Source organism: Gossypium hirsutum, chromosome A06 (genome assembly GCF_007990345.1).
Source record: "Gossypium hirsutum isolate 1008001.06 chromosome A06, Gossypium_hirsutum_v2.1, whole genome shotgun sequence".
NCBI lineage: Eukaryota > Viridiplantae > Streptophyta > Magnoliopsida > Malvales > Malvaceae > Gossypium > Gossypium hirsutum.
Window position 1 is genome coordinate 3,862,070 of NC_053429.1, and position 22,539 is coordinate 3,884,608.

A 22,539-nucleotide genomic window follows, 5' to 3' on the forward strand; every position below is an offset into this window, starting at 1 on the left:
ATACACTTAAAAATTCTACATAAAATCAGAGACAAAACCTTATTAAAAGACTCTGTCGAGAAATCCATTAATTCTAAGCAAATAGCACTCTACAGACTTCACTAAAAAGAATCAGCCCCTTCAACCGTGATTGTCAATCAAGCTTCAATTATTAAATCAACTAAAATTTTAAACATACAAAAATTTAATAACTCAAAGCATAATTAGATAAAAGTTTATTCATGCACAAAAGGAAACGTCACATGCCGTCAATCAAAGCTAACCGAAAACCTGTCCAATCCCGTCATTTGAAAAAACAAAATCTAAGAAAATAATTTTCGTCAATTTTCTAATTCACCTTTATTATTATTATTATTATTATTATTCTATTTATTTGTTTTTTTGGATTTTTCCCGATGACGATATAGCCCCTACTCATTCGCCACCATTTCCACGGCCAGACTGTATGTGTTTAAATCTCCTGTTCTTTACTTTTTTTTCTTTCCTCCCTTTTTTTAATACGAAAAACCCGCGGGGACTCCCAATAGCCATTACTGCTGCTATCCTACGACTAGTGCGCACATCCACAGCTCTACGACTACGTGTCATCTCCAGTTTGCTTCTAATTTTACGTGTGCCGTTTTTACGTAAGGACAGGTCCACGCATCCGGTGCACGTTAGCTTTCAACACCTTCTTCACCTTCCTTCTTTTATATTTTAATATTTCATAATAAATTTTGCCACCGTTTGTTTCTCTTAGCTGCACTACAGAAAATAAAAAGAAAGAAACCCTTTGAAAACCTTTTTTAGACTTCAGCTTTCTATTCGGTTATATTACTAATACTAAAAGCCAAGCCAACTTTACGTTGTTCTTTCGATATTATAAGCCTTTTGTTTTTTCATTCATAAAATTTGATCAGTTTCGCTGATATCATCGGGTTTTTTTTTCTTTTTATCAGAGCTTGAATCTGGGTTTTTGGGGTTCTTTTCATTTGTAGCTTGAATCTGGGTTTTTGGGGTACTTTCATTTGCAGGAGTTGTACGGAATGTGAAGGTGGTTTTTGAGTTGGTTGTTGAAAGGGGAGAAAAGAACGAAGAGAAAAAGAGAGTGGAGGGTAAGTGATCTCGTGAGGCCCGTGAGAAAATGCCTCATCGAACGACTTACTTCTTCCCTAGGCAATTTCCCGATCGTGGGGTCGAAACATCTACGAAACAGCTATTGGATCACGAGAAAAAGGTCGATAAAGAAACATCAGCCGTAGCTGCTACAACAGCGGCTAGTGAAAATGACCGGAGCAAGTCGATCTCAAGGGCGGCTGCTCAGAAAGAGTTTGCGGTGGAAGCTGTTAAGCCTGATTACTCGCCGTTGTCGGATCTTTTCACCGACGAGAAGCTTCAAGCTAAGAAACAACAGCTCGCTGCTTTCCGCGATTTGTTATTCAAGAAAAAAACTACTACTGAGAGATCACGTTACGTGAAACCATCGATTACTGATTATCATCATGAAGATCGCGAGTTGTTGTTACCTCCAGAGCCAGCTCCGACGCCTCCTCCTCCCGTGCCGGAAACCACCGTCGTTGTTAATGACCTTAGTGTTGACCGAAACTTTGACGGCCAGGTATCACTGCCGAGGTTCTCGAGTGGTAGCAGTTATGAAGGGAGCTTGTTTTCTGGGACGACATTGGATGGTAACTTGTCAAGTGAGGTTAAAGATACATGGACTAAGGACTCATCTCCAGCGGCTGTGCCGGCGACAGGGGAAGTACAGGAACCGGGGTCGGAGGAGAAAAAAGATAGCTTAGCTCTCAAGTCAAAGGAGAGTTACTATTTGCAGATTATGCTAGCTAGAAGGCTTACTTCTCAAGCAAGTCTCCTCAGTGAACCCTTGCTTTTACAAGAGTTTCGCGGACCTGGTGCCACCGATGCAGAAACTGTTTCTTATCGTCTATGGGTATCTTATTTTCTCGTCATTGTCGCTTGATTTTTTTCTCCTATCCTGAACTTGATCTTAATAGTTTCTTTTAGGTATTGAATGTGAATAATATGTGATTGTTGTATGCTTAATTTGCAGGTTAGTGGGTGTTTATCATATAGTGATAAGATTTCAGATGGTTTTTATAGTATTCTTGGAATGAATCCATATCTATGGGTGATGTGTAATGAGTTTGAAGAAGGAAGACGCTTACCACCTTTAATGTCTCTTAAAGAAATTGAACCCAACGAGACATCTATGGAGGTTGTTCTTGTTGATAAACGCGGGGATAACCGTCTCAAAGAACTCGAAGATAAAGCACAAGAGTTATATTGTGCTTCAGAAAATACCTTAGTGTTGGTCGAGAAGCTTGGAAAACTTGTTGCTATATACATGGGGTAGGTTTCTCCCTTTTTACCCTTAAGGGTTAATTTTTTTTCACTATTTTCTAATCTATTTTCCTTTGTGTTTGAATTGTTATATATTTAGGGGAACTTTTCCGGTGGAGCAAGGGGATCTTCACAACCGCTGGAAATTGGTCAGTACGAGATTGAAGGATTTTCATAAGTGTATTGTGCTTCCCATTGGCAGCCTATCCATTGGACTTTGCAGGCATCGTGCAATCCTCTTTAAGGTGCCAAAACATAGCCTTTTTTGTTGTTGTTGTTCTAGCTTATCATCTCAAATACTTATGATCAACCCACACGTACACAAAGAAAAACGCTAGAGAAAAGGTTGTGATGGAAGAAGTACTGATGTATAAATTTGTCTATATTCAAACCCTTGTTTTGTATAGGTAGTAGTGAACGTTAGAAGTTTATTTTTATTGTACTTTTTAAGTGGTTGGGTGTTTAAATCTTGGGTTGAACTACTAGTATTAGGTCCCCTATAGCATCGATGGAACTATATTCCTTGTTTTGTTTTTGGCACGACTAAAACTTTGAAAAGGAAGTTCAAAGTTCAATTGGGGTAGAAGTAACTGCTAGTAAATGCTGGGATGTAGAACAGTAAGGCAGATTGTTCTGAGGTAGAAGTTTGGGAACTTTTTGAGTGATCCTAGTTTGAGAAGGGTTCTTCATATGTGATCTTATTTACCCTATATGTTTGTTTCTCTTATTCTCTTTTCTTTGGTCTGAAATTCTTCTGGAATGAAAAGCATTTTCTTTGTGGGTGTATATATACTGTATGTATTTTTGAAGGTCTGGATTGGATAAGTTTTCTTTTATTTTGACTGAAAGTGAGTGTTTTCAAAAATTGTTTTATTGGAAATGACTCTTGTATAATTTTCCAGTAACAAGGACTACCTTTTCCTATAGGACAAGAACTTTTTAAACCATATATGAATGTCTTTAACAGGGGGCATTGGTATTGCAACTGAATTAGGAGCATCAGTGACACCCAGAACTATAGCCCGTCTATTATGAGTTCTCCCTATTCCATGATCATTCAGTGAGGTATTTGTAGCCTGCCATGGTGAATTCACAAGGTTTTGTGAAATATTTGATTCTTATGGGGTCCTCATGGGAGGACCAGGCCGTTTCCCCTCTTATCAATTATTTTTTCACTTTTTAAGAATGGATTTCGCTTTCTGAAACCTGGTGTTGTAAAATGAACTTTTAAAGCTTTTAGATAGACATTTTCTCTTCTTCAGAATTTAAAATATTTAAAAGACATTAGCTTGTTCCCAAGTGTTGCACTTCATGATATTCTCTTTGCTAGACCAGGATACCTGATGAAGAATGGATGTTCGATTTGATCGATTTATGAGTTTATGCTGATGTGTAAAATGTTCGTGTACTTATGGCCTGGTCACCCTAAAAATGTAGATGTCTTGCAGCGGATGGCTCTGGTTTGGGATTTTTCACTAACATGGTGTATTGTTTACATATGCAGAAATTGGCAGATTATATAGGCTTGCCGTGTAGGATTGCTAAAGGATGCAAATATTGTGCAGCAGATCATCGTTCTTCTTGCCTTGTTAAAATTGAAGATGACCGACAGTCATCAAGGTAAGCTACACAAAATTTTAGTTATTCTACTTAATCTTGTTTAGTTGTCTGAGCGGTGTAGTTATTTTACACTTAATATCATCACAGTTCTCACCACTCCATTATATTGTTATGTCAGGATATAAAAAAGTGCTAAAACTTCCATTTTTTAATAGAATTTCATTCGTTTCCAAGATTTTCTCTTTCTATTATATGTTTTTTGCTAATACATTGTCTAGCAGGGAATATGTAGTTGATCTTGTTGGGGAGCCAGGAAATCTCCATGGCCCAGATTCATCTATCAATGGAGGATTCCTTTCTTCCATGCCTTCACCATTTCAAATTTCTCATCTTAAAGAATTCCAGCAACCTTACATGGATAATTCATCTTACTGTCAGATAATAGACTCAAAGAGTTCTAGTTCTCATTATAGGAATCCTCTACATTCTGGTAAGTCATTTGGATACATATTCTGCAAAATAAATCAAACTCTTAAAAGTGAAACTAAACAGTGAACTTCAATCTCCTGCAGGTGGCGTTGAGAAATCTCAACAGTTGAAGGACAATGGTTTGCTTGGAAACCAAAAGCCATCAATACATGCAGCAACTGACCGAGATTCTTTTGGAAAGGGGATGCCTTTGGAAACAGCAGCTGGATCAACAATGAATTCTAGACATTGCAGAGATAAAGTCGCCAAAGAACAAACACTTAAAGAAGAAATTGGTGTATCTGGAAGTCCAGTGGTAAAAAGTGAAAAGCAGTTGAAAGTTAACTTACCTAGTCAGTCAGATCTAGAGGAGATAGGGGCTGAACTTGATAATCAAGGCAGGTTCTCCACTGTTTCCATCCCGAGATATCTACATCTTGAACCTTCTCTTGCAATGGACTGGCTTGAGATATCATGGGATGAATTGCGTATTAAGGAGCGTGTTGGTGCTGGTACTTCTCTTAGGCCTTCTTATTTGGAGATAAATATACTTCATCTTTCCTTCTCTTCAAGCATTTTCAAAATTGGCTCTCTCAGAAGATAAACAGTGAAGCTCGTACTGACTTTTTTTTTTCAAATCTCATTTTGCAGGCTCATTTGGAACAGTTCATCGTGCTGAGTGGCATGGATCGGTTAGTATTTTTTCTTTCTTGCAACTGAAAATCATTGGTGTGTGGATTTAATGGATGATGGATGATTTTGATATAATTCTTTTCCCTTGGTTAATGAATGTATAGAATGCGGGGTTGCTGTAGTCTTATAGTAATTAACAACTGCTGTTCCAATGCAGGATGTTGCTGTCAAAGTCTTGACTGTCCAAGATTTTCATGATGATCAGTTGAAAGAGTTTCTGAGAGAGGTTTGTAGTGGATAAAACCTAAAAATCAATAAATGTTATTATCCGTATTGTGTTAGAACTACACATTCCCTTTGGACAGATGTCATTTTCTCATTGCATAAGTAATACATGTTATGCAGCAACTATTTCTGTATATTGAGTTGAGGCATGCTCCTCATCTAATATCGTACCATTAAGTTTTCTGCTTTTTATTCTTATTCTTTTGGGATTCTTTTCCCTGCATGATCTGTTTCTGCCCTTTATCAACAAAAGCAATCATCTAATTATTACTTGTATTTGTGCTTGGAAGCAGGGGAGGATACCAAAAAAATAAAAAAATTTCAATTCAGCCCCTTTATAGATCATTAAATTATAAATTCATATATGGTAAAATTGCACTTTGGCCCTCCCAAAAAGGAAAAAAAAATCTGTTTTAGTCCTTTCAACAATGATGAAATCATAAACTAATGTATATGATAAAATTATATTCTGACCTCCCAAAAATTTATTGTTCAATTTCGGCCCTTACTAAAAAAAATTCTAGATTCACCCTTGCATGGAAGGCTATTTCTTAGTGATGCATTGATGTGAAGGAGCACGTGTGATGTTACTACCTCCTATAAATTCCTGAGTAAGATGGATGTAGTCATTTGATATAAACTATAACTTCTGTTCATATGCATTTTTCAGGTTGCTATAATGAAACGTGTTCGACATCCAAATGTGGTCCTTTTTATGGGTGCTGTTACAAAAAGGCCTCATCTGTCAATTGTGACAGAGTATCTTCCGAGGTAATAACTGTTATAATTTAAGACAATGAAATGATATCTCTATGAGAAATAACACATGGCTGACACCTGGTTTTTGTCATTGTCAAACAGGGGTAGTTTATACCGCCTCATTCATAGGCCTAGTGCTGGAGAAACACTTGATCAGAGGCGGCGATTGCGTATGGCATTGGATGTGGTTCGTACTGTTCTCTACTTGTACATTTTATCTATTGTTGAATGTTAGCACAACATTAATGTTCTATGTTGGAAATAGGCCAAGGGGATCAACTATCTTCATTGCCTTAATCCTCCCATAGTTCACTGGGATCTCAAGTCACCCAACCTGTTGGTTGATAAGAACTGGACAGTTAAGGTATATAAATAAAGAGTTCTTCATTTTGCTTTTTTTTTTTTTTTGGTTTGTTTATTTTGCAATTTTTCTTTTCAAATGAACAATTTCCAATTTCTTATGTCATGCCCAGGTGTGTGATTTTGGATTGTCTAGATTCAAAGGGGGCACTTTTATATCATCAAAATCTGTGGCGGGAACAGTAAGTACCCCGTAACCTCCTTTTCTCTTGTGTACTGCCTTTATAGCTGGTGCACACACCAGTAGGTAGCTTGCTTTTAAAGGCAATTATTTCAAATATATCAAATATATACGTTACCACAGCTATTGTTGGTTTGCTATGTGGGGGATTCCAAATCATGACATTTGATCTATATTAAAGACAACAATCACAATCACTATCATAAAACCCTGTCCTTGTTCAGTTTTGCACAATGATGAACAGATACAACAATTGCAGACTTGCATTCTATATGAACTTGGATGTTTCTTTCAATCTCATGTACCTTGAACACTTTTCTTCCTATTGCATCAATCAGCATCTAAATCTCTTGTTTTCATTTTCAGCCTGAGTGGATGGCTCCAGAATTCCTTCGTGGAGAGCCTTCAAATGAAAAATCTGATGTTTACAGTTTCGGAGTAATCCTATGGGAACTTATTACCATGCAACAACCATGGAATGGACTCAGTCCTGCCCAGGTTGATAAATTTGGTTTTCTTATTTTTCATTATGGTTCTTTTCTTATTCTTACCAAATGCAATCATAAATATCAACGTAATTGACCAACTGTTGGAAGTATTTCAATGCTGTATTTCTTAATTCTGTTTCTTGTGGTGCTGCAAATTGTAGGTGGTTGGTGCTGTAGCTTTCCAGAATAGGAAGCTTGCCATTCCTCCGAACACCTCCCCCAAATTGGTTTCCCTCATGGAATCTTGTTGGGCCGAGTAAGTATATACTTTGTCCTAGATATATTCACTGCACTTAATTTTATATGATGATGAGTTAGAATAGGGGAGTCTCTATAGCTATCTTTTCTCTGTATGCATCGGTCCTGGTAGGACCAAGGAGCAGTTTTACGGGTAATAAGGAGAGAGATTAGCAGTAGCTTACTCTCTAAGTAAAAGAAAAATGAAAAAAAACAAACCCAAGTTTCATTGAACATACTTGAACTTCACGGTCACATCTATCCCGACTAACATAGGTGCCAAGTATTTCTTGGATTTGCTGGAGTTATATTTGAGAATACTAAAAATTCCTGATGATAATTGGTATATGTGCACTTTTGCAGTGATCCCGCTCAACGGCCGTCTTTTGGTAATATAGTAATAGCACTAAAGAAGTTGCTGAAATCTCCATTGTAGCGATGCAGAAAGGAAAACAGTAACAATGGGTGTCGTTTGAATAACCTGAAAGCAGCTGATTTTGGAGATTCCACTAACTTTTGTTTTTGGTTCCAGGCAACTGTAGATGTTTTATCTAACCCATTTGGAAGGCAGTTCCCATTAGAAGTTGAGGCCTATAACGATAATTAATAATAAGGGGAAAAAAATATAGCAAAGCTGTAATGAGTTGCTGTGTTTATTATATGTAGGTTTTGCATGGGGGGTTGCCTTTTCTTACATAAAGCAATTTGCCAGTGTATGTAAAATCCGAATGTTTATGAATTCGGATTGGTTATGATATGTTGGTATGTTTTTGGTGTTCTTATTCATGCCAATGATGGAACAAAAAACTTGGGAGAGGATTAAGCAAGAAAAAAAGTTTGCTTTAGCCCCTACTTTTGTATTCATTTTGCCGTGTTTGTAATCTACTAGAAGTTGAATTAAGATCCTGTCAAACCAGCATTGAATGAGAGTGAGGGTGGCAGTGAGATAAAATATTGTACTGGTGTGTTTGGATTCAAGAATAGGAAGGGGTATTTTTAATAAAAATATATTATTAAAAGTATTTTTATACCAGTTAATAATATATATTAAAATTATGTTTTATTAAGTTAACAAACAGTTTCTCAACTTCTGTGAAGGTGGGATTGGATTGAACCAAAATAAAATTAAGTTGCTCTAGAGATCCCATCGTGCTAGAGGCGTGATAGCCTTAATATTTTTCAACATAAGTAATTATTTATTAATCATATGTAATAATTTTTGAAAATTTATCAAATATAAATAAATATTAAAGATTTTCATTTTATTCAACATAATGTCTTCTTCATCTCTTTAATAGGAGTTACTTCAAAACATAGCATTGACAGTATCATAACTGAATTGGAGAGAGGTGAGGGGTGTTTGGAGTCCAAGGAATCTGCAGAGTTGAAAACGTTTAAAAAAAGAAGAAGGCGCTTCGTGCTCTGCAAGACCTTAATCTGCAAGTCACTAACCATTTCTTATATTGATACGACTCAAAAGCTTTGAATGGAGATATTAACAATCTGCCAAATTTGGATTTAGTGTGTTGCTATAACTAGATTATCACATATGTATTATAAAAATTAATTGTTTAAAATTTATTCCGTCGTGGTTCAAATCTTAAGGTTAAATTTTTATTGAATCTTATATAAAAATATAAAAAAGTATTTTCCTAATATAAATTTCTTTATATATAAAATAATATTTTAATAATTTCTTAATTAATTTGGTGTTTCGTTGATTCGTGACATTAATTCAACTAAGCTTTAAATATATTGTCAAACGAGGATATGGACAGTTTTAAAAAAATGATCACTCCGTATATTAAAGATGGTATGTATTTTTGGTATAATAAAGTATTATTAATGTTTGTTTTATTATTCACTAAAGTTAATTATTTTAGGGATATGTGGCTATCTTTATTAATAATGTCGTTTTTAGGATTCAAACTTGTATCTCTCTTGAGAGTGTAGTGTATTTTATTCGTATTTGCATACTCTCTCAAAAGTACAGTGTGCCTTCCCATTATTACTCAATACTTGATTAAAGAATCATATATTAAGTTCGAAATATATGGAAGAAATTGAATATTTTGAAAAAAGACAAAGGTAAACTACACCATTAGTCACTAAACTATGGGTAAGTTTTCATTTTGGTCACTTAACTAAAAAAGTTATAATTTAGTCACTAGACTATTCAAAAGTTTTCATTTAAGTCACTGAGATGTGAAAATCAATGCTATATGGCTTTCTATGTTCGCATTGACTGCACTAATCAAAAGTTCTCTTCTATTTCTTTTCTATAGTTTTTTTTCTTTTTTACGTAACAACTTTAGATGTCACAAGTCTTTGGAATGAAATTCAAATAGTTTTTTCTGATCTTTGAAACTGATCGTCAAATCAACTTAAATCTATGATATGTTCTTTTATTCAATGATGGGTACCAATCCACTGTATCGATCATCAAATCATCACTTACAGCTTGTTGGCGGAACTTTTTTTTTAAAAAAGAACTTAACAGTCTAATAGCTTAAATAAAAACTTTTAAATAGTTCAATGACTTAAATAAATTTTTTTGAATAATTCAATGATTAAATTGTAAGTTTTAGTTAAATGACTAAAACTTACCCACTAATAATATAGTTTACTCAAAAAATAAATAAGAAAAAGTTGTTGAGGGAACAAAGACTAATAATTAATAAACCTCTCTCCTAACCCATTTAGTTTTTGACCAAATAAGTTTCCTACTAAGAAATTAAATCTTTTATTAAAAATTTAACTTAATTCAATAGTTGTTCCTTAAATTATGATTTTTTTAGTTAGGTACTTAAATTATTTTTTGGTCAAATCAAGTACATAAACTTTATTTTTGTAACTAATGTTGACTCATAATTTAAATAACTAAAGTGAAAATTTACTCATAATTTAATAATTAATAATATAATTTACTCAAAAAATAATACATGAAGGTTTATTGAGGGAACAAACACTAATAATTAATAAATTTCTCTCCTTACCCCTATTTAGTTTTTGACCGAATAAGCTTCCTACTAAGAAATTAAATTATTTACATTATGATTTTTTAGTTAGATATTTAAATTATTTTTTATTAAAATCAAGCACATAAATTTTATTTCCGTAACTAATGTTGACTCATATTATTATATTCATTAAAAAAAATTTGCAACCAATTAGAAAGAATGTAACATGTGTCATTAAAAAAATTAATTTACCTTAATTTAACTAGAAAATGAAGAAAAAATAATTAAATAAAAAAATTATATTAATATTAAATAAAAAAAATCTCTTTCCCTTCCTTTCTCCCTCCCTTTCCCTCTCCCGAAATAAATTAAGGTGGAGAAGATGAAAGAGAGAGTGGATGTATTTTTTATTTTATTTAATATTAGAATAATTTTTTTTAATTTTCTAATCAAATTCAAGTAAATAAATTCTAATAAGGTTTCGCTTTTTAATTAAATATAAAGGTTTTTGTTAATTAATATAACGGTAAAAATAATATTGGTTACGAAAATAAATTTTAAGTACGACTAAAAAAAGTTTAAATACTTAACTAAAAAAAGAACATTTAAGGTTCAACTGTTTAATTAAGTCTAAAAATTATTCATGATGACTCAGTGAATTAACTCGGTTTCTAATCGGATATTTAAGAGGACAGTGAGGTGTCCTTTGAAAACCAGAAGCTTGTCATCTCCATTGCTGTAGACCATTTGCTTTAAGGAAAAGTCATCAAAGAAAAAAAGAGTGCAAAGAAGGACACACACACACACAAAAAGCCCAAACAAGCTTTCGATTCATAACAATGGCAACCAAATTGAAGAACATGAACCAGGCTATAATATTCCATGCCCTGCTTGGACTACTTGTTGGTATCATTGCTCGCACTTATTTTCATTGGTCACAAAACAATGAAATTGGAAGCTATCTTGGTGAGTTTAATGTTGAAATATTGTTAATGGTCATTGAACTATAAACTGACAATGTTCTCTTTATTTTCTTTTTTTAAAATTGGAAATTGTACTAAATTTTGCAAATTGATCCCCGAAATTTGCAGATGAACTTGCTGGTAGCACTGTGATAAGAAGTATCAAGGATGGATTTGTTACATTGGCAGTCAAATTCCTCCATTTCTTCATTGCTAAGTGGTTACAGTGTAGATATTTGGGATCCCTGCTTTTTGCACCTTCAACAATGTCTTTGTTATTCTGGGTTGCATTTACAAGATCAATCTCATCAATGGCTGATAATCCTTTTCCTCTGTAAATTATTGTATTTTTAAAACACATTAATCATGGTGACTTGGCCATTGGCAATGTTTTGGTCCAAAATCTGGCAGGCAAAAGAGATTTTGGAACTGAAAATGACTGTCAAAGCCAAAGTAATGGTGTTACAAATTGTAGGGAAAGGAAAAGAAAATGCTAAATCAGTTGAAAATCAATCATGGGATTTAAGTATAATTTTCAATTTTTTAAACCATTTTGTTTAGTTCATTGGTTCTTTGGCTTATAGCCATGAAGTTGTGAACAAACAATCAATATTTGACCTTCATTACAATATAAACATTTGTTTAGTTCTTGGAATGCTATGTTTTTTGATTGGAACTGTGAAAATTTGCTAGTGGCCAAAGAGGAGCAATTGCCAAATAAACAAAATAATAGGATTCATCATAAATTTTAAAGGCTAGGAGTATTAATTTTTACACATTTTAATATGAGTTAACAATAATCTAATTAAATTGCTAATATTTAATTACACTTATGACTTATTTTGCTAAAAAATATGAAGAATTTCACTTATTTTGAAGAGATCTTATTTTTTTTACATAAGTCTTTTAATTTCAAATTTAAATTTCTACAACTATTGTAATACATATGCAATAAATAAGTTTTTCACTCATATTATTACACTAGTAACAAAATAAAGTAAAAATGTTTTATATAATTCATGTTTCAAAAAGTACATGAAATTAATATGAAAAGATCTAAGGACCAAAAGTAGATAATTTATAATTTAGGTCACTTAGCTTCCTTGTAGGTCACAAATATCAAGTTACATCACTGAAGTTCTACCATTAACAAATTAGGAGGTCACTTGAACTAATTTTGATACAGAAATTACCTTGCCATGTATACTTAACATAAAATAAAATTTAGAAATCGATTAGGTAAAGTTTGACATTTGTCATATAAAGTAAGTTGTTAGGGATAAATCTTAAAATTATATATGAATTTTGATTTAATGTGCGATTGTATACATTAACTTTAATTTGGTTCAACTATACATATAAAACTCTAATTATGGTTTAAATGTATACTTGAAACTTTAATATTGATTTAATCATGCATATTTAAAGATATAAATACATTTATATTAGATAAATATAATTATTTATGTATGCAATATATAAACATAAAATGATGTTATATCAATAATTGTGTTAATAATTTACAAAAAAATTAGATCAAATCAAAATTCATGTATACAATTATACATTAAACTATAACTTATGTATAGTTTTGGCATCTATCCCAAGTTATTAAAGTAACAATTAAAAAGAAAAGAAACTAGCAAAACTTTGTAGTTTAGAACACAAAAGGAATATTAAAATTTGAATTTCTTAAAAGATATCAACTTAAATTAATTAAACTATATTCGAATAAGGGGGAGACCCCTCAAGCACATGGAAGATTTGAGTTGACATAACAACGTATATTCTACAAAACAAAGAAATTGACTTCGTGCTTCGCAAGTTTCAAATCAATCAACCACACAAAACCAACATATTTAAATGAAACGTAAGTACTAACTAATTCTTAATTATAAGAATCCCCATTGTTATTGACTAGAGAAGCTTTTCATTGAATAATATTTGTTTATAATATATGAACAGTGACTCAGCAAATCAACTTGTTTTCTTATCATGTATATAAGAGAAATCTGAGAACGTCGAAAACCCAGAATTGTTCCCTATTCATTTCAATTGGGTTGTTTCTTACAAACCCCAAAATTATAATGGCATCTAAGTTGAAAAACATGAATAAAGCTATCCTTTTCGTTGCTATGTTTGGGCTAGTTCTTGGTATCTTAGCTCGTTCATGTGTTGAGGGACTGCTAAAGAATGTGGAGGAAAAGAATGGAAGCTATTTTGGGCAACAATTTGGTGAGTTTAATGTTTTATTTATTGTCCTAAACTAATTCAACGGTAAAAGTACCATGGAAGCCTCTATACTAAGAGTCAGATTGCATTCTGCACCCTGTACTTAAAAATTGGGTAAATTAATCCCTATACGTTAAATCAAATAACAAACTAGTCTTTCTATTAAAAATTTCATCTATTATTGCTGTTAAAAATTAGTACCCATATGTCAGTATAAAGTATTCATAGCACGTCACGTGTCATTGTCTGATTATTCCGTTAACCACGTTAATTTTTAACAGTATAAATGGATAAAATTCTTAATAAAAATGACTAATTAGTTCTTTGAACTAACGTATAGAGATTAATTTGTCCATTTTTTGAGTAAAGAGGACTAAATATAATATGTGTCTTAACAGGGGCGTCCATGGTAGTTCTACCGCATGATTCTGTTAGGTCCTTTCATTTGTTCTCCATGATTTTGATTTGACTAACCATATTGAAATTGGGATTTGCAGATAAACTGTGCAGTGATGCGTGTACAAGTGTTCAACAGGGGTTTGTCACTTTAACAGTCAAATTTTTACATTTCTTCATTTCAAGATGCTTACAGTTTAGATACTTACCGGCTGTATTTCCGGCACCTTCAATCATGTCGCTGTCTTTTTGGGTAGCATTTACTCGATCAATCTCATCAATGCCGGATAATCCTCTACAATAACTTTTGATTCATCTTTGAGTTTCGTGATCCAATGCTACTATATTCCAAGCCACATGATGCACTCTCCATATTTGGGTTGCAATTGTAACAAAATCATTGCGACAGCATAAGACCAGTCCAAGTTTCAGAGAAAGGCAAAGAACATCGACCATAGAAAGTGGATTTTCAGCTCATGTTTTAAAGAAATGTTCTAATCATGACATTAAAACAGCCAAAAACAAAAGTCCAAAAGATTGTAACTTTTTTTATTCTCACTTTGGGTCTAGACCCGAACTTGTATGAAGTACAAATTAAGCAAAAATGGTGAAAGTTGTATAACTAGTAGCTGCTAAGGGGAGTCTGAGATGTAAGGAACCCCTAAAGCTTAAAACAGCAAGAACGCCATAAAAATTAAAAGTAAAATGCTTTTCTTTTGTTGGTACAAAAATTGAACTATGGTTTACCTCTTACAGCCGATAATCATCCCACATACAAAATAATTGGTCAAACTTTTATTCAATGTTTTATGACCAACACCTTTTAACATTACAACATCCTCAATAAGTTCTCATGCTACGACAAGAAAGAGTCTCAAATTATAACAAGAATATGGTAATGTGTGGGAACTAAAGTGGATATCAAATGTAGAGATTACCAAGCAAATATATTGAAACTCAATCTAAGAGTTTGCCATCTAGTTGCTTAAGTTTAGGCATAATCTTAACCAGAACTGACTTAAACTTTTCATCAGCAATTGTGTTCCCCACTATATCTAATTGATTCAAGTTGAAGTCTTTAAAAATAAAAAAAGCCTCCCAATTGTTAATAAGAGCAACATCGCTGGTCACGGTTTCATCCCTGTTCAATTCACTTCCAACTGAATGAGACAAAGGAGAAGAGCACACGTACCTTGTTGTGTCAATAGATTGATCACCAATCTGGTTGTATGAAATATCCAGTATTCTTAATGACTTGAGCTTTCTCAAAGGCTCCAGAGTAGTTAAACTTCTCAGTTTATTGTTTCTCAAACTCAAACAAGAGAGAAGCTGCATAGCTTCCAATCCTAACAACAATACATTCAGTCTAAGTGTAAATTGCTAAAAAGGTTCTACTCCAAGTCAGTGCAGACTAGTAGGAAAAAGGCCCAACAAAGGAGCATCATGCATTGTTTAGATTCACATTGGATTCTTTGATTTCATACATTTAAGAATAAAAGGGTATGAAGTGGAGTGGGAAGACAGAAATCGAAAATTTGTAAGAAACACTAACAACAGCTCAAGTATTAAGAAACTTATTGAATAGTCTCCAATTCGACAAACAATATTTTGAAACATTAGTGAGAGTACAGTACCTTCAATTGATTGTAGTTCATTGTGGCTGAGATCTAACATTTGGACCCACAATAATTTCTCAAAAGCTCCCATCCGTGACAGTGATAAGTTATTCAGCCGGAGACAGATAGGGTCACATATAGCTGATGAAGCCGAGTCCTTATACTGAAAGCAATGTTGAAGTAAAGACTCTTTACTAGATGTCACCTACAGAATAGATAGATAAAAGGTTCTCAGTTAACCTATATGCAAATCTAACAATCTATACCAGAAATTAGTACAATAGTGAAAAACGAAAAAAAATTAACAAATGAGAGGATCAAACATGCACAGAATCTTTCTAACACAAAGGTTAGCTGTCTAGAGGAAGGTTTTTTTTACACCACAAAGTACCAATTCAAATAAACATACATAAAATACAGTAACCTAACAAGTAAACATACATTTTAGAAGTTGTAGAAAAGATCTGGCTACTTGCACAAAACATCGGAAACAACAACAGTCCAACTCTAAAGCTTAAATGATTGCTTTTAGTGACCAAATCACTGAGAAAGTATGCACTCACCTTCTGTAGCAAGACAATGCTATGTTCATCCTTGTAGAACTGGTAATGTGTTGGATCCAATTTCATCAAATCACTATACAGCTCAAGAACTTCTTCTGAATGCACCAGTTTGTTAGCGAACGGATATGACATTGCATCATAAGCCTTCAGTAATCTAGCAAGTGTAAGCTTTCCAATTTTACTACAGAAAAGGAAGAAAAAAACAAAAATAAGAGACATTATTAAAAATGTGCTTCCTAAGAGTTCAATAAAGGTAATAATTAAGTTATCCAAGTTCACCAGTCCACCAACGATAACAGTTCACGGAAGCATTCAATCTCTTTAGCTAAAGCCTCAAAACGCCAGTTAGATGCAGTTGTTTCATGACCATTCTTGATAATTAATTGATCAAAAGAGTCAATAATTGATTCCTCCGATTGTGTTCCATAGACCTTAAAATTTTCTTCTCTCAATGAAATATTTTCTGCAACTGAAACTTGAGAGGAATCTCTTTCCATAGGCTGTACATGTACTTTAAATGAGAACATTGAAGGATGGCTATATACAAACCCTCTTGTTGAAATGATTCCCTTAGAATGTCCAACACTAACTTCAACTGTAGAATGAAGATCTGAAGATGGAACTTTTAAATGTGCAACCCAAACTTGTGCAGTTTGTGAGTTACTTGCAGAAAGTGGTTTCCAAAAAAGATCTTCATTTTTATTAAATCCACATTCAACAGTAACTGTAGATGAGTTTACACCCCCAACAGGTTGATTAAAATAAAGAACAATGGGAAATGACCCTGAATCAGAATGCAAAGCTGAAAATGGAGAAAATGCAGAACCATTATAGCATCTATCTCCCACTAGAAGGACATCAGAACCATGACCAGGCCAAGACGAAGCAAGGAGAGGAGAGTCAGTTGTAACTGTTTGGTCTAGTAGCCAAAGATGATAAAACCATCCACTTTGATCATCAGGGTCTGTAAATATGGCTTGGTGTATGAATTCGTATTCCTCTGGCAAGACCTTCTCTTTCAAGAGAAATCCTCCAGCCTTTTTCTCAAATAAAGCAGACAACAATACGCTGCAGAAATTATTCATGCAATTCATATCATTAGCAGATATATTGAGCATGGAGAGAAACATTATACTCCATCAATCAAGATTCTATTTGGAATAATTATTCATTAAAATAAAAATTGATAACGCAATCAGAGCCTAAGTCCAACAACAAATACCATATCAAGGGCAGGATTACAGTGAATTGCTAGAACTTATTAATACACTTTGACCATAGCTCAGCGAAAAGAAACTTGGCCACAGAAAACATCAACAATTATCTAGCACAAATAACTAATATATTTATCAAACAAGGAATTGGTATTCACTTCCTATATACAAAATTAAAGCACCATAAAGAAACATTATGACCTTAGATTTAAGGAAACAATTTTACCTTCGATTATGCCATGCAGAGTAGTTGCTAAAATTTGTGTAAATCATATCCTCAGCATATTTCAATTCATCCTGTTCTGATCTCTTCATTGACTCTGCAACATATCTGGGAAGAATAATAAAAGAAGACATGAATGGCACAAAATAATAATTCTCCACACCTACACGCACCAAGATTAACAGAAAAGGCATACTAATTTCACCTCCTATAATTCCATGCATGGAAATTACGAGAATCAGCCTTCTGGAACTTGTCCAGCAATCTCAGCTCATTATCGATCGATGAATGGCCCTTGCTGAGAACCCATTTTCGATGATGCCATGCTCCATATGACTTAAAATTTTGCCTCAATGCGTTCTCGACCTGCACAATTTCCTTCAATCAATAAATTTCAAAGAAGGAATATCTATATGTTCTTACACGCAAAGAAAGAAATATAATTCTAAAATAAAGTGAAATGGGATAAAACTATAGCATCATTTAGATCCTAACTAATCCAAACTAGAAAATCTCGATCTTTAGAAAATATAAAATAAAATCACATTTGTTTAACTAAAATAGGGCAGTAAAATGAAATCCTTAAAGCAAGTAAGCAACGCACCACTCTGAGTTCATCATCTAGAACAGACTTGATCGAGTCAGGATTACAATCGGGCAGATTCAGATAGTGCTCAACAGCGAGTTTCCTATAGTTCCAAGCGGTGTACGATTCAGGATTGATCTCAAGAAGCTTGGCACTAAGTTCAACCGCCTCTTTGGTGTAACTGACCAATTTTAAATACCAAGAAAAATCAAAATGATAACAAAAAATTCATCTTAAATTAGATCAGAAAAAGTTCTAAATAATATTACAAATTTAACCCAAAAAAGAGAGGGAGAGAGGATTACATTTTATTATGGTGAAAGGTGAAGAATTGAGTTTGAAGAGCGCGTAGCTTCTGGGCTTTGGCAGACGAAGCCGCTTCATCTTCAGGTTTCGGTGCTTTTCGGGGCCGGCCGTGCATTTTTCCTTTTCAGTTCCTCTGTTTCTCAAGTGGCTCTGGCTTGGCGCTGCGGTTTTCTTTGTTTTTTAAAATATGTTAAAGTGATTAGAGTGACATTTGATAGTAGCGTATTTTTTCAAGTAACATATAGTGAAACGAATGGACTGCAAAACTCAAATGCACATACAAGCTGATGCAATACAAGTTTCTTTAGGAAAAGTGATATGACAATGATAATTTTAGCATGATAATGTAGTCATTTTGAGGTTTGCAATATGCAGCAAAACCTAGTTTCAAGAAGAGACCAAAGTTAATTGCAAAAAAATAATATCATGCCTACAACAGGGATAGTGATCATATGAAGAATTAAGCATAGGAACATCCTATAGTTAAAATATTGATTTGTTTTTTTTAACAAAAATACTGATTAAATAATTAAAATTTTAAACATGATAATTTATATGTACTTCATATAAATTTTATGAATTTTTTGTTTTTATAAATTTTAAATTATTTTTTACACAATGTACAAGACAAATAGTGTCATAACAACAAAAATACAATTGAGTTGTCATGTGAGTTGCCATGCCAACGTTGTTAACAAATTTAATGTTTTAGTCAACATTTTCATTACAATAAATGATTTGACTCATTTTAAGAGGCTAGCAGTTAAATTTAGTTAAAATAATAATAATGACAAAATTAATAAAAAAATTGTGAACATTAAAAATTAAATTTGTCATTATGCCTAAAAATTATAGCTTGAATTTGTATTCTAACAAAAGATAATGATTTGTTGATTACAATTAATAAGAAATTTCAACACAATAATATTTATAGAGACAAATTTAGGGGTATATACACTTTATTTTTAATTAGGGTTTTAACCAATGTAGTTGTTTCTACACTGATTTTAGTTGTTTTAATCTATTTGCACTGTTTCAATAATAAACCAGTGCAACCAACTCCCTTATTCGCATTGATTTATTCTACCCAATTTCAATCACACTAGTTAGAACATTATGCACAGGTTAGTACATGAATAATATTAAAAATATATAAATTTTTTTAACTTTTTACTAATATGGTATAAATAATAAAACCTTTATCGAAACATTGTGCATCAACTGGTACATGGATATTTAAAATTTGTTCAATATTAGAGGTGATCATGGGCCGGGCCGAGCTGAGTTTGGGCCGGGCCCAGAAAAATATTAGGCCCGCCTGCTAGGCCCGGGCCCGGCCCAGCCTAAAAGATGGGCTTAAAAAATTATCCAAGTTTGGCCCGAAATAAAATTGCTAAGCCCGAGCTCAGCCCGGCCTACCCATATTAATTTTTTTTGCTTATTTCATTAAATAAAAAATTTTAAAAATATAATAAATCAAACATATTTAAAAACATAAAAACAAATATTAAAACAAATAAAATGATACTAAAGTAATTCTTAAAACAATACACAATTTGACAATATAATAAAAAATAGTTATATTAAAAATTTAAAATGATTAAAAATAAAATAAAAAATATATTAATATATAATTCGGTCCGGGCCCGGGCTAAAAAACTCTTAAGCGAGGCCCGGCCCGTTTTCTAAACGGGCCTCTTTTTTTGCCCAAGCCCATGTTTCGGGCTTATATTTTTACCCAAACCCTTCCATTTTTAGGGCGGGCCTTCGGGCTGGGCCAGGCCGCCCAGTCCATGATCAGCTCTAATTTAATATCATTCATTTGATATTTGAAATATTTTTATACACATCTATTAAATATTTTTTTTAAAATATTGATAAATTCAAAATGATACACCAAAACATACTAGCATACTAGCATTGGTATACATCAGTTCCAATAGAAAAACGATATGGTTCATCAATACGGTACCAATTACCTTGATTTTACCCCTTCATGATTAATTGCAAATAGCTCCTTGGTAGCACAAAAGCACACTTGTAGGATGCATTTTTAAGCTGAAGATACTACCAACATATTACAGCGCAAAAGCGCACCTTATAGAAAATTACATAAAACAAATAGTTAAACAACTTTAATTTACTCAAAATTTTATATGTATGATATACAAAAATTGAACTTGAAATATAACACTCGGATTACTAAAATATTAATCATATTAAAAAACTATGAAAATGTGTAAAACTCTTATAAATCTACATTGATGAAAGTGTATTCCTCCCCTTAATATAAATATCATATTTAAAAGGCTTAAATTTAAAAGTTACCCCCTAACTATAGTCATTTGTCTCACTTAGGTACATAGTTTTTTTGGTAAAAAATATCTAAATTATATTTCCTTTGCAATAATCACTTTGTGTTAACTCAGTTAAAAAATCTGTTGGTCAATAATATAGTGACACATAACACGTTTTCAAGTTAAATTGGAAAAAAAATATTTATATATTTAATTATTCATTCTCTCTTTCTTTCTTTATCCTCTTCTTCTTCACTTCCGCTGCATGAACAACAACAATAGTCATCACTCCGTAAGAGACTGCATATATGACCCATTAAAGACAAGATGATATTGCAACCTAACCTTGGGCTTGCTTGTGAAGAACCTACATTTTGCACCCTAACCCAAAATTTGTCATAAAATTTCCTTCTCAATATAGTATTGGATTAAAGGAGGACTTAATTCCTTTACTCTATTCTCTAAACAAAAAATATTTACTCTATATAGTCTTCTTTGCCCTTAGTTTACAAATTCCCAATTAATCCAACAAATGTTTACATTTTTTTTAAAGTCTGGATTTTGATTCTAAAAATCAAATAGAAGTAAAAAAAAAGTTGTTTTAGTAAAAATAATACATGATTTATGAACTAGAGTGAGAAATGAATTAAAATCGAGGTTTATAAAAGAGAAAGAGCTAGTTGAAATATAGTTTCGTCATCGGAAACTGAGTTTGTAAGAGTTTTTTGAAAGATTCTTAAGGTGAAAAACAAAAAAATGAAAATTTATTTTAAAATTTTCTCGTGACGATAGTATTAATTGAGTTCAAATTAGTCTTTTTATTACTAAATGGATCAATTTAGTCCCTAAACTATTACAAGGAATCAATGAGACCAAATTAGAAATAGTTAACATTTGCGGTTTAACAAAGTTAATATTTTTAAAGTTTTCATGATTTTGCAAATGAAATCTTTTTTTTTGAAATTGAACTGAAATTGCAAAAAAATATAAATTTTATATAGAAAATTAACTTTGTTATAGTTTGGATTTCTTTAATTCTTTTTAATAGTATAAGAACTAAATTAATTTATTTAATAATAAAGAGACTAGTTTAATATAGTTCCTATAATACAAGGATCTCCTAGGTACTTTAACCTTAAAAAGTAGTGCATTAAAAGATAATAACAGTATAGTTGTGCAAAATTTTTATGTAATAATTCCACTTTTGAAGCTATCGTTAGGTTAAAATATGTTATAAGTCCTTCGAAACTTAAAATTTAATCTTTGTACTTTTATTTTAGAATTTAGTCATTTTACTTTTTAGATTTTAAATTCAGGTCCAACAATTAACAATACTGTTAAAATTATTTTATTAAATTTAAGTTCATTACTGTAACACCCCTAGCCCTTATCTGTTGCTGGAACAGAGTTACAAAGCATTACCAGACTATTCAGACAAAAAACAAACATTACATATTATTTAACATATATGTCATAAATCAATCATATTGTCCCTTATATGAGCCATCGAGGCCCAAAATATATGTTAGGAACAAATCAGGACTAAACCGGGTACTCAGAAAATTTTTCAAAGAAATAAGGAAAACACGCCCGTGTGACCAGACTGTGTGGCTCACAAGATCAAGAGACACACCCAAGTCTCAGGTCGTGTGAGCATTCGAAATAGGGGCACACGGCTGTGTCCCAACTCGTGTCCAAATTTAGGTGCTTATTGATTTAAGTCACACGGCCAAGCCACACGCTTATGTGCTAGACCGTGTGAGTATTTTGACTTGTATTAATAAGGTGCAGGGGTCACACGGTCAAGCCGCACGCTCGTGTCCTAGGCTGTGTGAATAATTTTGAACATTTTATTTCTAAATTTTAAAGTTGC

General features: G+C 32.7%; 2 protein-coding genes across 4 annotated transcripts; one reads left to right on the top strand and one right to left on the bottom strand.

The window, feature by feature from the left end:
• The first annotated feature begins 402 nt into the window (after positions 1–402).
• LOC107943887 (serine/threonine-protein kinase CTR1) lies at positions 403–8,212 on the top strand. Of its 2 annotated transcripts, none has more exons than XM_041114895.1 (16): positions 403–655; positions 1,014–1,930; positions 2,051–2,349; positions 2,441–2,585; positions 3,845–3,960; positions 4,182–4,390; positions 4,473–4,880; positions 5,020–5,060; positions 5,219–5,287; positions 5,957–6,057; positions 6,148–6,232; positions 6,311–6,409; positions 6,519–6,587; positions 6,953–7,084; positions 7,236–7,330; positions 7,675–8,212. In XM_041114895.1, exons 2-16 carry the CDS (start codon positions 1,124–1,126, stop codon positions 7,745–7,747), a joined length of 2,748 nt encoding a protein of 915 aa, XP_040970829.1. In that variant the 5' UTR covers positions 403–655; positions 1,014–1,123; the 3' UTR covers positions 7,748–8,212. The 2 variants fall into 2 exon arrangements, with proteins under 2 accessions (XP_040970829.1, XP_040970830.1); XM_041114896.1 differs by having other exon boundaries at positions 438–626.
• A 6,175-nt stretch (positions 8,213–14,387) lies between these two features.
• On the bottom strand, positions 14,388–18,821 carry LOC107942930 (geranylgeranyl transferase type-2 subunit alpha 1). 2 transcript variants are annotated; one of them, XM_016876665.2, is made up of 8 exons: positions 18,369–18,821; positions 18,082–18,244; positions 17,683–17,843; positions 17,481–17,585; positions 16,320–17,108; positions 16,041–16,221; positions 15,496–15,682; positions 14,388–15,207 (listed from the first exon to the last, which is right to left on the bottom strand). In XM_016876665.2, exons 1-8 carry the CDS (start codon positions 18,482–18,484, stop codon positions 14,819–14,821), a joined length of 2,091 nt encoding a protein of 696 aa, XP_016732154.1. In that variant the 5' UTR covers positions 18,485–18,821; the 3' UTR covers positions 14,388–14,818. The 2 variants fall into 2 exon arrangements, with proteins under 2 accessions (XP_016732154.1, XP_016732155.1); XM_016876666.2 differs by having other exon boundaries at positions 15,496–15,640; positions 18,369–18,773.
• Positions 18,822–22,539: the final 3,718 nt, after the last annotated feature.

What these genes read in the sequence shown, in the direction of transcription:
- LOC107943887 (XM_041114895.1), top strand. Translation starts at nt 1,124, where the DNA reads ATGCCTCATCGAACGACTTACTTCTTCCCTAGGCAATTTCCCGATCGT. An exon ending in GTGCTGAGTGGCATGGATCG is followed by an intron (nt 5,061 to 5,218) that starts GTTAGTATTTTT and finishes GTTCCAATGCAG; the next exon opens with GATGTTGCTGTCAAAGTCTT. An exon ending in TGCGTATGGCATTGGATGTG is followed by an intron (nt 6,233 to 6,310) that starts GTTCGTACTGTT and finishes TGTTGGAAATAG; the next exon opens with GCCAAGGGGATCAACTATCT.
- LOC107942930 (XM_016876665.2), bottom strand. Translation starts at nt 18,484, where the DNA reads ATGCACGGCCGGCCCCGAAAAGCACCGAAACCTGAAGATGAAGCGGCT. An exon ending in ACCTTTCACCATAATAAAAT is followed by an intron (nt 18,245 to 18,368) that starts GTAATCCTCTCT and finishes AAAATTGGTCAG; the next exon opens with TTACACCAAAGAGGCGGTTG. An exon ending in CATGCATGGAATTATAGGAG is followed by an intron (nt 17,586 to 17,682) that starts GTGAAATTAGTA and finishes TATTCTTCCCAG; the next exon opens with ATATGTTGCAGAGTCAATGA.